Below are 13,757 nucleotides of genomic sequence, written 5' to 3'. Positions count from 1 at the left end.
TTATGTAAATGGAAGTTTATTCTTTTTTTTCATACATTTTTCTATATCTTTATCATTATTTATCAGCAAATTTTCAGAAAAAAATCTCACGACGCAGCTCATTGGAGATCAACTAGTTCAGCATAGATGGGGACAGAATGTATTTAAAAGTGAGGGAGTGTCACATTTGTGCATAAGCTGTACACATTCTTCCACACTACATCAACAAAACATTTCACTGTTCAATTGTCCTGTCAAATTCAGAATAAAGAATATCAGTAACATTTTTTCACAACATGATACCAGTGACTGGATATTACCTCCTCTTTCACAGTGCCGAATTCTGGATCCAGTGCTTTAAAGTGATACCTGTAATTCCCTTCCCGCTCTATCGCTGCTTTAAAGTCTTTCAGAGCCACTTCACCAAGTCTGCAAGAATAAAGTTGTTGACAAATTAAAGATGTGCAATTTTAAGCAGCATTTTTTGGCCCATTTTAAGTAACAAATTTTCCCTGAGTGAGTGGACAAGGAATATGCACACAAGCCTCTCAAAAATGCTGATCTTGAGTCAGCTTCTTGGATGTGTAGAGAAGCAGCCCAGGTTAACTGAGCTTACAATTTTCTCCCAAGGACGTGGCTAAGATCAGGAACTCACATTTGGGAACATGGATGAAACTGCATCCTGTCATGCTGTGGTGCAGCAGAGTGGAAAATTAAACACACTGTGCCCCTTTGGTAAGTTGCAACTGATAATAGTTCCAAAAAATAAACTTGGTTCATTTTCACAGAAACAACCTCGAACCCCTTTGTGCTGCAATTCTACATTTCCACAGAACTAGGTCACCTTTTAGTGACTGGTTCAAAGTAGCATTTTCAATGGTCTGGAAGGAGGTCTTTAAGCAAAAGGTGCAACTGCAACAGAGAGAAAAATGAGAAAAGAAACTAGATGATAAAGGGTTTTTACAAAAATCCTATGAATATTTAAGAGTATTTTTGCAAGTCCCATCAAATTGGAGCCAACAGTTTTCTGATGGTTTCAGTTTCCAAATATTCCCATTAGCTGGTACAATAAGAATACTTGCCTCTTTGGAATGTTTATCATAAATGGTACAAGAGTTCGGTCTGTGAAATAGAGCACCTTGGTGCAGACAGGATTGCTTGGACCAGGACTGTTGTGAGAATGAAGGCATGCTGAGAAAGAAAAATATTTCTTTTTAAAAGCAAAATCAAACAATTTTGGCACACAATGGCAATTACACACAGTGGAATAGTCTACAGTAAACATCGGTACAATGGGGGGAAAATTATGTCTAAAATTTGCTTACAGCACAACGCAATGGAATATCACTACCATGAGAAAGGATAGCACTGTGCCATGGAATTGTAGGGATACAAGTTCACAATTTTACAGATTGTTTTTCCCAAAGACAAAATAGACAGGTTAAAAGGTCACATCAACCTGCATATTAGCTTCACAGTGCAGTTTAACCACATACTTGCCCCAAACAAACAGTAGTCAGTGAAATGTTTGCTGTGGAGTTGTTCTGAACTTACTGGAATTTGATGGCCAGGACTCTCTCTCTGTATTTGATCCTTTTCTTCCTGAATTTTTCACAGGAGTCTACAGATATAAATAAAAGGAAATGTCAAGGCAGAAATGTAACAATCTTTAGGCTGAAGTTTTCACGCTGCGCTCACCAGCCTGCAATTGTCCACCAATTCACTATATTGACCAATTTTGGACCCTGATGTCAGAAGGCTATTCAACCATACAGGGCATCAATGCTCATCCAAAATCTGTCCTGCCCTTACCCAACACCCACACATGCATATTTCCCAGCAAGAATCACTGGCGAGGCAATTCTGATTGACTTTTTTTCTCTCCCTACCCGAGGGGCCATGAGGCCAATTACAGTGGCCCAGCTAACTCAGTATGGACTAGGGACTGAATCCATGATCTTGAGGGCTGAATGGCTTGATGCAAAACCAAATGGTGCCTTCACTGACTCGACCACCTGAGAGTCCTAAGTCTTACTGTAGTGGACATGTTTTTATTCTGTGCACTAAGTTTAATGAAAGAGTAGCTGTGGGTCCAAAACACTGATATCTCAACTTTGTCATTAAGGATAACGAGTAGAAGATAATATTCTGGAGAAGGGGAAACTACAAGAAAACATCAACTGGGAGACCTAAAACAGGCTAGATTTCATATTTTTGAAGATTATTTTACTGATAAATGCTTAGTGACAAATAGGGAGTTAAATTTAAATGGCACTGTCTTTATCCCTCAAAGGGACGAACTGACATGCATCATTTGTTGCGACAATCTTCCAATTAAGTACTTCAATTTTTTTTAATTATTCGTTCATGGGATGTGGGCGTCGCTGGTGAGGCCGGCATTTAATGCCCATCCCTAATTGCCCTTGAGAAGGTGGTGGTGAGCCGCCTTCTTGAACCGCTGCAGTCTGTGTGGTGAAGGTTCCCCACAGTGCTGTTCCAGGATTTTGACCCAGCGACGATGAAGGAACGGTGATATATTTCCAAGTCAGGATGGTGTGTGACTTGGAGGGGAACGTGCAGGTGGTGTTGTTCCCATGTGCCTGCTGCTCTTGTCCTTCTAGGTGGTAGAGGTCGCGGGTTTGGGAGGTTCTGTCAAAGAAGCCTTGGCGAGTTGCTGCAGTGCATCCTGTGGATGGTACACACTGCAGCCACAGTGCGCCGGTGGTGAAGGGAGTGAATGTTTAAGGTGGTGGATGGGGTGCCAATCAAGCAGGCTGCTTTGTCCTGGATGGTGTCGAGCTTCTTGAGTGTTGTTGGAGCTGCACTCATCCAGGAAAGTGGAAAGTATTCCATCACACTCCTGACTTGTGCCTTGTAGATGGTGGAAAGGCTTTGGGGAGTCAGGAGGTGAGTCACTCGCCGCAGAATACCCAGCCTCTGACCTGCTCTTGTAGCCACAGTATTTATATGGCTGGTCCAGTTAAGTTTCTGGTCAATGGTGACCCCCAGGACATTGATGATGGGGGATTCGGCGATGGTAATGCCGTTGAATGTCAAGGGGAGGTGGTTAGACTCTCTCTTGTTGGAGATGGTCATTGGCTGGCACTTGTCTGGTGCGAATGTTACTTGCCACTTATGAGCCCAAGTCTGGATGTTGTCCAGGTCTTGCTGCACGTGGGCTCGGACTGCTTCATTATTTGAGGGGTTGCGAATGGAACTGGACACTGTGCAATCATCAGCGAACATCCCCATTTCTGACCTTATGATGTAGGGAAGGTCATTGATGAAGCAGCTGAAGATGGTTGGGCCCAGGACACTGCCCTGAGGAACTCCTGCAGCAATGTCCTGGGGCTGAGATGATTGGCCTCCAACAACCACTACCATCTTCCTTTGTGCTCGGTATGACTCCAGCCACTGGAGAGTTTTCCCCGATTCCCATTGACTTCAATTTTACTAGGGCTCCTTGGTGCCACACTCGGTCAAATGCTGCCTTGATGTCAAGGGCAGTCACTCTCACCTCACCTCTGGAATTCAGCTCTTTTGTCCATGTTTGGACCAAGGCTGTAATGAGGTCAGGAGCCAAGTGGTCCTGGCAGAACCCAAACTGAGCATCGGTGAGCAGGTTATTGGTGAGTAAGTGCTGCTTGATAGCACTGTCGACGACACCTTCCATCACTTTGCTTATGATTGAGAGTAGACCGATGAGGCAGTAATTGGCCGGATTGGATTGTCCTGCATTTTGTGGACAGGACATACCTGGGCAATTTTCCAAATTGTCGGGTAGATGCCAGTGTTGTAGCTGTACTGGAACAGTTTGGCTAGAGGCGCAGCTAGTTCTGGAGCACAAGTCTTCAGCACTACAGCCGGGATGTTGTCGGGGCCCATAGCCTTTGCTGTATCCAGTGCACTCAGCCGTTTCTTGATATCACGTGAAGTGAATCGAATTGGCTGAAGACTGGCTTCTGTGATGGTGGAGATATCGGGAGGAGGCCAAGATGGATCATCCACTCGGCACTTCTGGCTGAAGATGGCTGCAAATGCTTCAGCCTTGTCTTTTGCACTCTGCTGGACTCCGCCATCATTGAGGATGGGGATGTTTACAGAGCCTCCTCCTCCCATTAGTTGTTTAATTGTCCACCACCATCCACGACTGGATGTGGCAGGACTGCAGAGCTTTGATCTGATCCGTTGGTTGTAGAATCACTTAGCTCTGTCTATAGCATGTTGCTTCCGCTGTTTAGCCATGCATGTAGTCCTGTGTTGTAGCTTCACAAGGTTGGCACCTCATTTTTAGGTATGCCTGCTGCTGCTCCTGGCATGCTTTTCTACACTCCTCACTGAACCAGGGTTAATCCCCTGGCTTGTTGATAATGGTAGAGTGAGGAATATGCTGGGCATGAGGTTACAGATTGTGCTGGAATACAATTCTGCTGCTGCTGATGGCCCACAGCGTCTCATGGATTCCCAGTTTTGAGCTGCTAGATCTGTTCTGAATCTATCCCATTTAGCACGGTTGTAGTGCCACACAACACGTTGGATGGTATCCTCAGTGCGAAGACAGGACTTCGTCTCCTCGAGGACCAATACTGTCAATACTGTCATTTGGTGAGGACGAGGTTAAGTAAGTTTTTCCCTCGTGTTGGTTCGCTCACGACCTGCCGCAGGTCCAGTCTGGCAGCTATGTCCTTCAGGACTCGGCCAGCTCGGTCAGTAGTGGTGCTACCGAGCCACTCTTGGTGATGGACATTGAAGTCCCCCACCCAGAGTACATTCTGTGCCCTTGCTACCCTAAGTGCTTCCTCCAAGTGGTGTTCAACATGGAGGAGGACTGATTCATCAGCTGAGGGAGGGCGGTAGGTGGTAATCAGTAGGAGGTTTCCTTGCCCATGTTTGACTCGATGCCATGAGATTTCATGGGGTCCAGAGTAAATGTTGAGGACTCCCAGGGCCACTACCTCCTGACTGTATATCACTGTACCGCCACCTCTGGGGGTCTGTCCTGCCGGTGGGACAGGACATACCCATGGATGGTGATGGAAGAGTCTGGGACGTTGGCTGAAAGGTATGATTCTGTGAGTATGGCTATGTCAGGCTGTTGCTTGACCAGTCTGTGGGACAGCTCTCCCAATTTTGGCACAAGTCCCCAGATGTTAGCGAGGAGGACTTTGCAGGGTCGACTGTGCTTGGTTTGCCTTTGTCGTGTCCGGTGCCTGGTGGTCTGTCCGGTTTTATTCTTATTATGACTTTTTTTAAGCAAGATTTTACAACTGAGTGGCTTGCTAGGCCGTTTCAGAGGGCAGTTAAGAATCAATCACATTGCTGTGGGTCTGGAGTCACATATAGGCCAGACCGGGTAAGGACCGTAGGTTTCCTTCCCTGAAGGGCATTAGTGAACCAGATGGGTTTTTACGACAATCCGGTAGTTTCATGGCCAGCATTACTGATACTAGTATTTTTTAATTCCAGATTTTATTTAATTAATTGAATTTAATTAATTCTCAGCTGCCGTGGCAGGATTTGAACTCATGACTCCAGATTATTAGTCCAGTAATATAACCACTATGCTACCGTACCCATGGTGGCACCTTCATACCACAGTGTTTAGGGAATACAGAGAAAAGGTTTGCCAAGACTTTCTGTTAAAGACAGTGCCTTCATAACTTTATGGTAGGGTCATTTTAGGACCTTATTCAGGAATGATCCTTTAAAGAGATACTTTATTCACAAGTGATTAAACCCAGCTACACAATCTATTTTACCCAGTAGCACTAAATAACAATATCTTCTAAACTTGTGGAGGTTGAAATTGAGCTGTGTGATATTAGTAATGATGCATTCACACATTTGTATGAAACACTTCTGTCCACTACTTAACTAAAAGCTTTAGCTCATTTAAAATAAACAGGTTAACACCTTTGTTAAAATCGCAGATAAAGGAATTTCAGACAAATGCATTAATGCATGTGGTACTAATATCACACAGTTCAATTTCAAGCAATGGTAGTTTGTTCCTATTGATACAAAAAGGCCAAAAATGCACAGGAAATTCATCATCTAAAGGGTTCATTTGGAGATTGCTTTTACACAGACTGGGAATATGTCCTTACTTTGTTGCCACCTCTTCCCTGTGTTTCAGCCACATGCATTCGCTCCAATAAACTTGAGATTCCTTGTTCCAGTGTGTCGATTGTGTGGTGCTGGGGATCATGACCAGCAAAGCTATTCCGTAAACTTCGCAGAGAATCTCGTACTACCTGAAGGTCTTCCGTCTGAAATTACATTTATAAGGAGTGTACAGAATATTGTTCACAATGAACGCAATAAGGGTTGTGATTTTCAGAAGACTTTTCAGAAGCTGATTCTATTGGCACCAAAATATTTATTTTCATCAGACACAAAGCAGCAGTATAATGTGAATTACAAGCTGAAGTTTTAACTTGGTTTGCAGTCAGAAATTGACAACAGCAATCTGTAAAACCAGATACATCAGATAATACACTAGGCAATAAATAGGTGAGTGGCTCAGGGAGGGTGAGTCTGCCAAGGATGGGTAAATGCTTTCTACTGAATTTGCTAATAAAAGCAAAACATTTTCTGCAGTTGAACAGGTATAAATTATAAAATAAAAGCTATCTGGTAATAGAGGAGACTACAACTGACTAATAAAATTTGAAAGCAACTCTGGACATTAACACCACAGTTTTGGCTTTCTACGTAATCCCTGTGGCGATATCTTACCACTATAACCCTCAATTGCAACAAAATTATGTGTATGGAGTACTAAATTTTTCTCTGCAACTCAGCTCATATTTTTGGAATTGCTTCTTTCAAAGGTTTAACCAGAATAGAGTAAAAGTACCCAAAATATCAAACATACTTATTATTTTAATTGGGTTTACTTTACTTAATTATCTCCCAGACAGACATCAAGTACTACCATTCATCTCATTTCTTCTAACACTATATATATATCATGTACTAAATACTTTTATGAGGGGCAGGGCAACGGCAATGTATACATATGTAAATCTTTCACCCCCTAAAACAAGACTGATTGTCATCTGACGTTATTCTTTATTATTAATTAAAAATGTACAGTATCCTCTTTGTCCATACAATCTGCTTATTATATCAAGCTATTCATACACAACTTCTCAATAAAACCATCACATATCACCATGCCATATATTAAACATAACAATTGGTTTGGAGTGGATTATTAAGGCGTATTAATTTGGGGTTTGTATACACACATTCATTGTCATGTTACCATTACAGCTCAGGATCATATGCATCCATCTAACACATTGTTAACCGCTCATTATATACTTAATTCATCCAGCAACAGCAATGAGGAAGTGGTAATTTAATTATAATCAGAGCTTCAGTACCGCTGGCCCACATTTCTTGTGCTGGAATGAGGGACTTTTGTTACGTGGATAGACTGGAGAAGCTGGGGTTGTTCTCCTTAGAGCAGAGACGGTTAAGAGGAGATTTGATAAAGATGTTCAAAATCATGAAGAATTTTGAAGAGTAAATAAGGAGAAACGGTTTCCAGTGGCAGAAGGGTCGGCAACCAGAGGACACAGATTTAAGGTAATTGGCAAAAGAATCAGAGGCTACATTCTAGTCAGCAAGTTGTTATGATTGGGAATGCACTGCCTGAAAGGGTGGTGGAAGCAGATTCAATAGCAACTTTCAAAATGGAATTGGATAAACACTGGAAGGAGAAAAATTCACAGGGATAGGGGAAAGAGTACGGTTGTGGGACTAATTAGATAGCTTTTCCAAAGAGCCGGCACAAGCACGATGGGCGAAATGGCCCCATTCTGCTGTTCTATGATAAGCAGACAGCCATATTCAGACACTGGTTTGCTAAAACCGTAATCAAACTGTGCAATGTTTTAGAACTGAGGTAACAGTGGAGAGATCCTTCCGTAATCTGCTTCATTTACGAACACCCTTTAAAAATCATTTTATAACTCAAATCAGGAAATCATACTTCAGCTCCAGAAAGCATAGTCACCTAAAATATTTGCTCTCAACCAGAGAACATTCAGGTCCCATAGCAACTGTCCTTAACAGCAGGATTATAAAAGTCATGAGGCACTTGCCTCTGTGTTGACAGTAGCTTCACAAGAATTCCCTCAGACATACCACATTTTGGCCTGGAAAACCTAAAGAGGTTCCGCAGTGCCCTGTCATAACTCCAGCAGAAAACCAGCGGAGCCCACTGGAAAAGGTCAGGGATCTGGTTGTGAAGGGTCTCAGCTGTTTCTGGAATTTTCTAGCATGCTCTGTATGGGGCAGAATACAGGAGGGACTATCAAAGGCATTTGAGGGCAACCATAAAAAATATAGCATAGGGCAGTAATGTATTTATTACCCATCTTTTTCCTTTTTGATTGGATTATGTCTTTCCCAACCAATATTGTCATAAGGGGGTAAAAATTCAGTTTCTTTGCTCCCATTGCGTATCGCTAAATTGTGCACTGCCCGTCTATGACTTTTCTGTCCATTAATTTCAATCGCAAGACAATCATGGGTCGGGCTTGCTTAATTTTAAAATATGTGCTATCAATAAGCATCAGAAATGCAGAAGTGGAATTTTATCCTCTGGATTTTTAAAGCAGATTAAACTGCAGTGGAGATTTTTCATGGCTTGATAAATTTTCACAACATTGTGTGCAACGAGTTAGGGCTCCCAAGTGTTTTGCATATGTGACATCACGCACAGAGCATGATACTGCCTCTGTCGATCTGGCATCTGAACTTCCCGTAGTTTGTGCAAGGGGAACCTTATTTGTTGTACTGTGTGAATCAAGTTGTATTGGATCTAATCAGAGATTGTAAATAATGAGTAGGAAGGCAATACTTCTCACTCTTAAATTGGCTGCTTTTTTGGGGCTGAGCTGCTCACTATTAAATTGGTTACTCTTTCAGGCTATGATGCTGGTTATTAAATTAATGCATTTCACAAAAAAACAAACAGAACAATTTTGTCTGTATTGCAAGTCAGCAGCAAAGAGAATTTGAGCTTTTCTCCATTGAAAAATCAAAGATGAAAGTCATGCTGCCTGGGGACAAGATGTAGTTTTACTACCTTCTTGTACTTGCTTTGTTAATGGAAGTTCATATGGGTTGGTTATAACTCATCTCAAGAAAGTGCACAGCCTTTTGTACAGCACACATGATGAAAGATAGCTCTCTAGTTTGTGCTGCATTACATAACAGTATGAATATAGCTGACTAATCTCAGTAATTTAACCACCTGGGGCCTGCTTCAATTCAGCACTCAGCTGTCTTAAATTGGCATGTCTCATTCCGCTTCAATGAGATATGCCAACTTAACACAGCGGAGAATTGAATCAAGTCCATGGACACGTATAATCTAGTGATGTCTTAATCCATCAGCCTTCATAAAGGTATGTGGCCAGTCTGTACACAGGTGTACTATGTGTCTATTAACCAAACTGTCCATCATGACAATAGATACTGCTGGAAACACACATCAGGCTCGACAACACTTAGGTTAACATTTCAGGTGGTGACCCTCTTTCAGTTCTGATAAAGAGTCTCTAACAAAATGCTAAACAATCTTTTCTCCATGTATCTCCAACACTTTTTCGCCAGAACTTTCAACTTCGGCAGAGATGTAAAATGGGCAATATTAGATTGACCACCTGTGATACAAGCAGCCCGATTTCCCTTTCCATTGATTTCAATGGGGAGTCGATCCGATATCGCCTGTTTTACGTCCCTGCCAAAGTTGAAAGTTCCGTCTTCTATTTTTATTTCAGATTTTCAGCATTTTTCAGATTTTGCTTTTCATCTACTGCCCATCATCATTGAGAACTCTAACAAAAGAAGATAACCAACGAAACAGCATCAAAATATCTGTTTTATACAAAATCAAAGGAGAATAATACTCTCTAAATCAAATTTTTGCAGCTGACCTATTGTAGATATATATCTTATGGAGAATAATGGATATTCAATGTGTAATTACACCCTGGGTTTGATTACAAGCTATGAGTATCAACGAGATGTTCATACAAGATTATAAACAAAAGCAGCAAAGCTTAAGCAGTTTATAATTGACAACTGAACCTCAAGATAAGAGCGCAACTTTTGAAATCAGTTCCATGTATCTATTAATATATGGAATGGGTTTATTCAGATTGGATCTTTTTTCTCTTGCAGTTGATATCATGGTCAATGCTCAAAACCAGCAAAAATATGTCCACTTTGAAGGATTATCAATTATTGACTGATAACCAACAGCTGATCATTAGAAAATAATACACTCGGTGCATTAGGTCACAGTTAGAATATGGCATGTAGCTCTGGTCAATATTCTATTATTAAGAAAGATAATAGAACCACGAAAAGATACAACAAAAATTCACTAGAATAATGCCAAGAATGAAAGGTTACAATACAAAACAGGGCTAAAAAAAACAGGGCTGTGTTTTTTAAATGGGATGAAGAAGGTTATAGGGGATCTATAAAGTGAAATTGTGAAAAAGTGTTTCCACTGGTTGCTGAATTGGTAACAAGAAAAACAATGGGAAAAGTTACAAGAAATGTTTTTGCATAGAGGGGTTATTAGACTATTAAATCTTTTACCACAAGGGGCCATTGAGGAGAGATTATAACATAATTTAAATGGGATTGGATAAGTATTTGAAAAGGAAGAATAAAAGAGGACACAGGGAAAGTTGCAAGGAAATGGAATTGGAGTAGACAGCTCCAGTTGAAGAACTAGCACCAAGACACACACTATGGGCTGAATGGGCTCCTTTTGTGCTGTAAAATCAATGAGTAGAAATAATGATACTCGGAAGCGGAGATTAGCTGCTTTCATATGATTCTGTTAATTAGGATTCTGAGAGCTCAGTGTCCTGACTCCTGATGTTTATGCTGGTAAATATGTTTTCTGTAGCCCAGCAGGCTTGTAGATCTATTTTTACTTGAGTCCACAAGTCTGCCACCAGATCATGCAAAATGGTACAGCAGCGGTACAAAGGAGTGGTTTTATTCAGGTTTGTGACCCTTTTGGTGCTGGCACGGGTTGTATAGATGCTGACTGCTGGTGTACTCTCTCATTAATATGGTATAATATCACATTGATAGATAAATACGATGCGGTTACTCCATATTTATCCATATTATTTGCAGTTGACTACTGGAAAATCTTACGGGGAGCATATTTTTAATGGAGATAAATTCTATGCAAAAGAGAAATTTCAGCAAAACAGGGCTAATAACAGTTTATCAAATTTCCACTCACCCCTCTATACATTGGAGAAGTGGTTTTAGCCATGGATTGGAGGTAGCCATTACTCTGTGATGGTCTACAGGGATACCCAGATACCTGATGAAATGTAAACGAGTAAAATTTTTCGTATGAATTTAAATGTGAATTATTCTGTTTAAACAGGATAAGATTAAAACATCTCCCAAACCAAAAAACTACAATTTATTTTCACTGATTTAACTCAGACACATTAAGTTATTATTCTTTCTGTCCTTCCCATTTTCTATCCTTCTGTCCTGAAGGTGATTCATGCTGGGGTTCAATTACACGGACGATGGCCACTCTCCAGTATCTCATCCAAGTGGCCATTCTTCATGTGTGAATGTGGCCGGTGAGTGTGTGCAGGCTATTTAACAGTGAAGGGATATCAAAGCTGATCCTATCCCCATCTTTTGTCCACTTTCCAGTATGAGTTACTATTGCTGACTGATTTTTTTCCTTCTTCCTATCCAGGGGTGCTGGGGCAATTATAGAACTCCTGTTTCCATTCCTACTGAGATCAGATAACTCAGCACAAGATGGAGATCATACCTGGGCCCCTTCCTAGCATGGCTTATTACACAAAGCCTTTACCAATTTTGCCATCAGAGAGCATTTAAGTTATCATCCTTGAAATAAACTCAAGTAATTATGACAAAAACTGCACGACTCTCTTTCTGAGGGTAAAGAAATGCATTGCGGGATAAGAATTATTACGTAAGTCAATTATTTTTAAAAAATTAACGAGGGCACTATGTTCAATCAAGTTCAAGATTTCTCTGCACTTATAAACAGCTTTGGAGGCAGAGTTGTTGAATTCCCTCAGTAGGGTTTTAATTTCACAGTTGGCAAAGGAGAAGATCTACAGGCTGTTACAGATTCTACTGAGGATAAACCAGGAAGATTAAAGTGGACTTGTTTAGGGTAGCCAGTCATCTAATAGGATGAGAAATCTTGTGTATCTTCTTGTTTGTCAACTTTTGAGAATAGGTTAGAAAGATGGCTGAAGGAAAGTGGGATAAAAGGATATGGGCACAGGGCGAGCACATGGGATTAAGACTACTGCTCATGTGGAGGATAAACACCAAATGGATAGCTTGGGCTGCTCGATCTGTTTCTATGTTATAATTTCTGTGTAATTTCATGTAAGAAGCCTTCCAATTGTTGAGAGTGAATGGTTTACTATATGCTCTGGAGAAGTTTGGGTTCAGGCTTGCCTTGATTCAGTGGATAAAAACATTAGATTCTTACACAGAGCTACAGCATCCTTTCTCCCTTTCGCAACCTTGGTGTCCTATTTGACCTGAAATGAGCTCTCAACCCCATATCCGCTCCATCACCAAGTCCACCTACTTCCATCTCCGTAACACCGCATGTCTCCGTCCCTGCCTCAGCTTATCTGTTACTGAAACCCTCATCCATGCCATTGTTACCTCTAGACTTGACTATTCCAATGCTCTCCTGGCCGGCCTCCCACCTTGCACCCTCCATAAACATGAGCTCATCCAAAATTCTGCTGTCCGTATCCTAACTTGCACCAAGTCCCATTCACCCATCATCCCTGCACTTGCTGACCTACATTGGCTCCCGGTTAGGCAACACTCAATTTAAAAACTCTCATCCTTGTTTTCAAATCCCTCCATGGCTTCGCGTCTCCCTATCTCTGTAACCTCCTCCAGCCCTACAACTCTCTGAGATCTCTGCGCTCCTCCAATTCTGGCCTCTTGAGCATCCCCGATTTTAATTGCTCCACAATTAGTGGTTGTGTCTTCAGCTGCCTAGGCCTTAGCACTGGAATTCGCTCCCTAAACCTCTCCGCCTCTGTACCTCTCTCTCCTCCTTTAAGATGCTCCTTAAAACCTACCTCTTTCACCTGTCCTAATATCTCCTTATGTGGCTCAGTATCAAATTTTGTTTGATAATCGCTCCTGTGAAGTGCCTTGGGACGTTTTACTACGTTAAAGGCGCTAGATAAATGCAAGTTGTTGACCCTTTCTCTAAAGAAAACAACAAGACAAGATCACCCATTGTCTCGTTTGGTATTGTGATATCTGGACCCACTGGCTGTGGCCATAGGAACAGACCCCATTATTCACGGTCTTTCAGTGAGCAACTATGAATACAGATATGTTTAGATCCTGACAATGTCTTACTGTTGCTACAAAAACCCTAAGGAATTGATTCCTCAAATATTACACACTATTAAGGCTTATTTTTCTGATCAAAGCAAACTAGGAGACATCCAAAGCAATGGCTCTAGTCATGGGATGTACCAGCAAGGAGAATGATAAATTCAACTTCAAATGGCTTCCTTCAGGTCTAGCTAAAGCCAGAGATAAAGATAACCCCAATGAACTATAGTAAGCTGCTTCAGTATGTGGAGACAGATTAAGTCATTCAAGTTTTTCATGGGTAGAGTAACTTATTTTGTTTCTCACTCTGTGTAGATTGTAATAAACCCTAACCCGTTTAGTGAATT

General features: G+C 41.4%; 1 protein-coding gene across 3 annotated transcripts in view; it reads right to left on the bottom strand.

The window, feature by feature from the left end:
• Nucleotides 1-13,757, bottom strand: part of LOC137301471 (dixin-like) — a 113,716-nt gene that overhangs the window by 2,422 nt on the left and 97,537 nt on the right. For 2 of the 3 annotated variants that reach the window (XM_067970978.1, XM_067970977.1), the window contains 5 exons: nucleotides 11,273-11,356; nucleotides 6,087-6,248; nucleotides 1,534-1,600; nucleotides 1,062-1,170; nucleotides 300-408 (listed from right to left, as the gene is read on the bottom strand). In XM_067970978.1, the coding sequence (XP_067827079.1) occupies nucleotides 300-408; nucleotides 1,062-1,170; nucleotides 1,534-1,600; nucleotides 6,087-6,248; nucleotides 11,273-11,356 (531 nt within the window). The remainder of the gene's footprint in view (nucleotides 1-299; nucleotides 409-1,061; nucleotides 1,171-1,533; nucleotides 1,601-6,086; nucleotides 6,249-11,272; nucleotides 11,357-13,757) is intronic. The other variant, XM_067970979.1, reaches the window with a different exon arrangement.

Source organism: Heptranchias perlo, chromosome 33, assembly GCF_035084215.1.
Source record: "Heptranchias perlo isolate sHepPer1 chromosome 33, sHepPer1.hap1, whole genome shotgun sequence".
In the NCBI taxonomy this organism is placed as follows: Eukaryota; Metazoa; Chordata; class Chondrichthyes; order Hexanchiformes; family Hexanchidae; genus Heptranchias; species Heptranchias perlo.
Note: the sequence above shows the minus strand (reverse complement) of the source record. Positions and strands in the feature narration are given on the sequence as shown.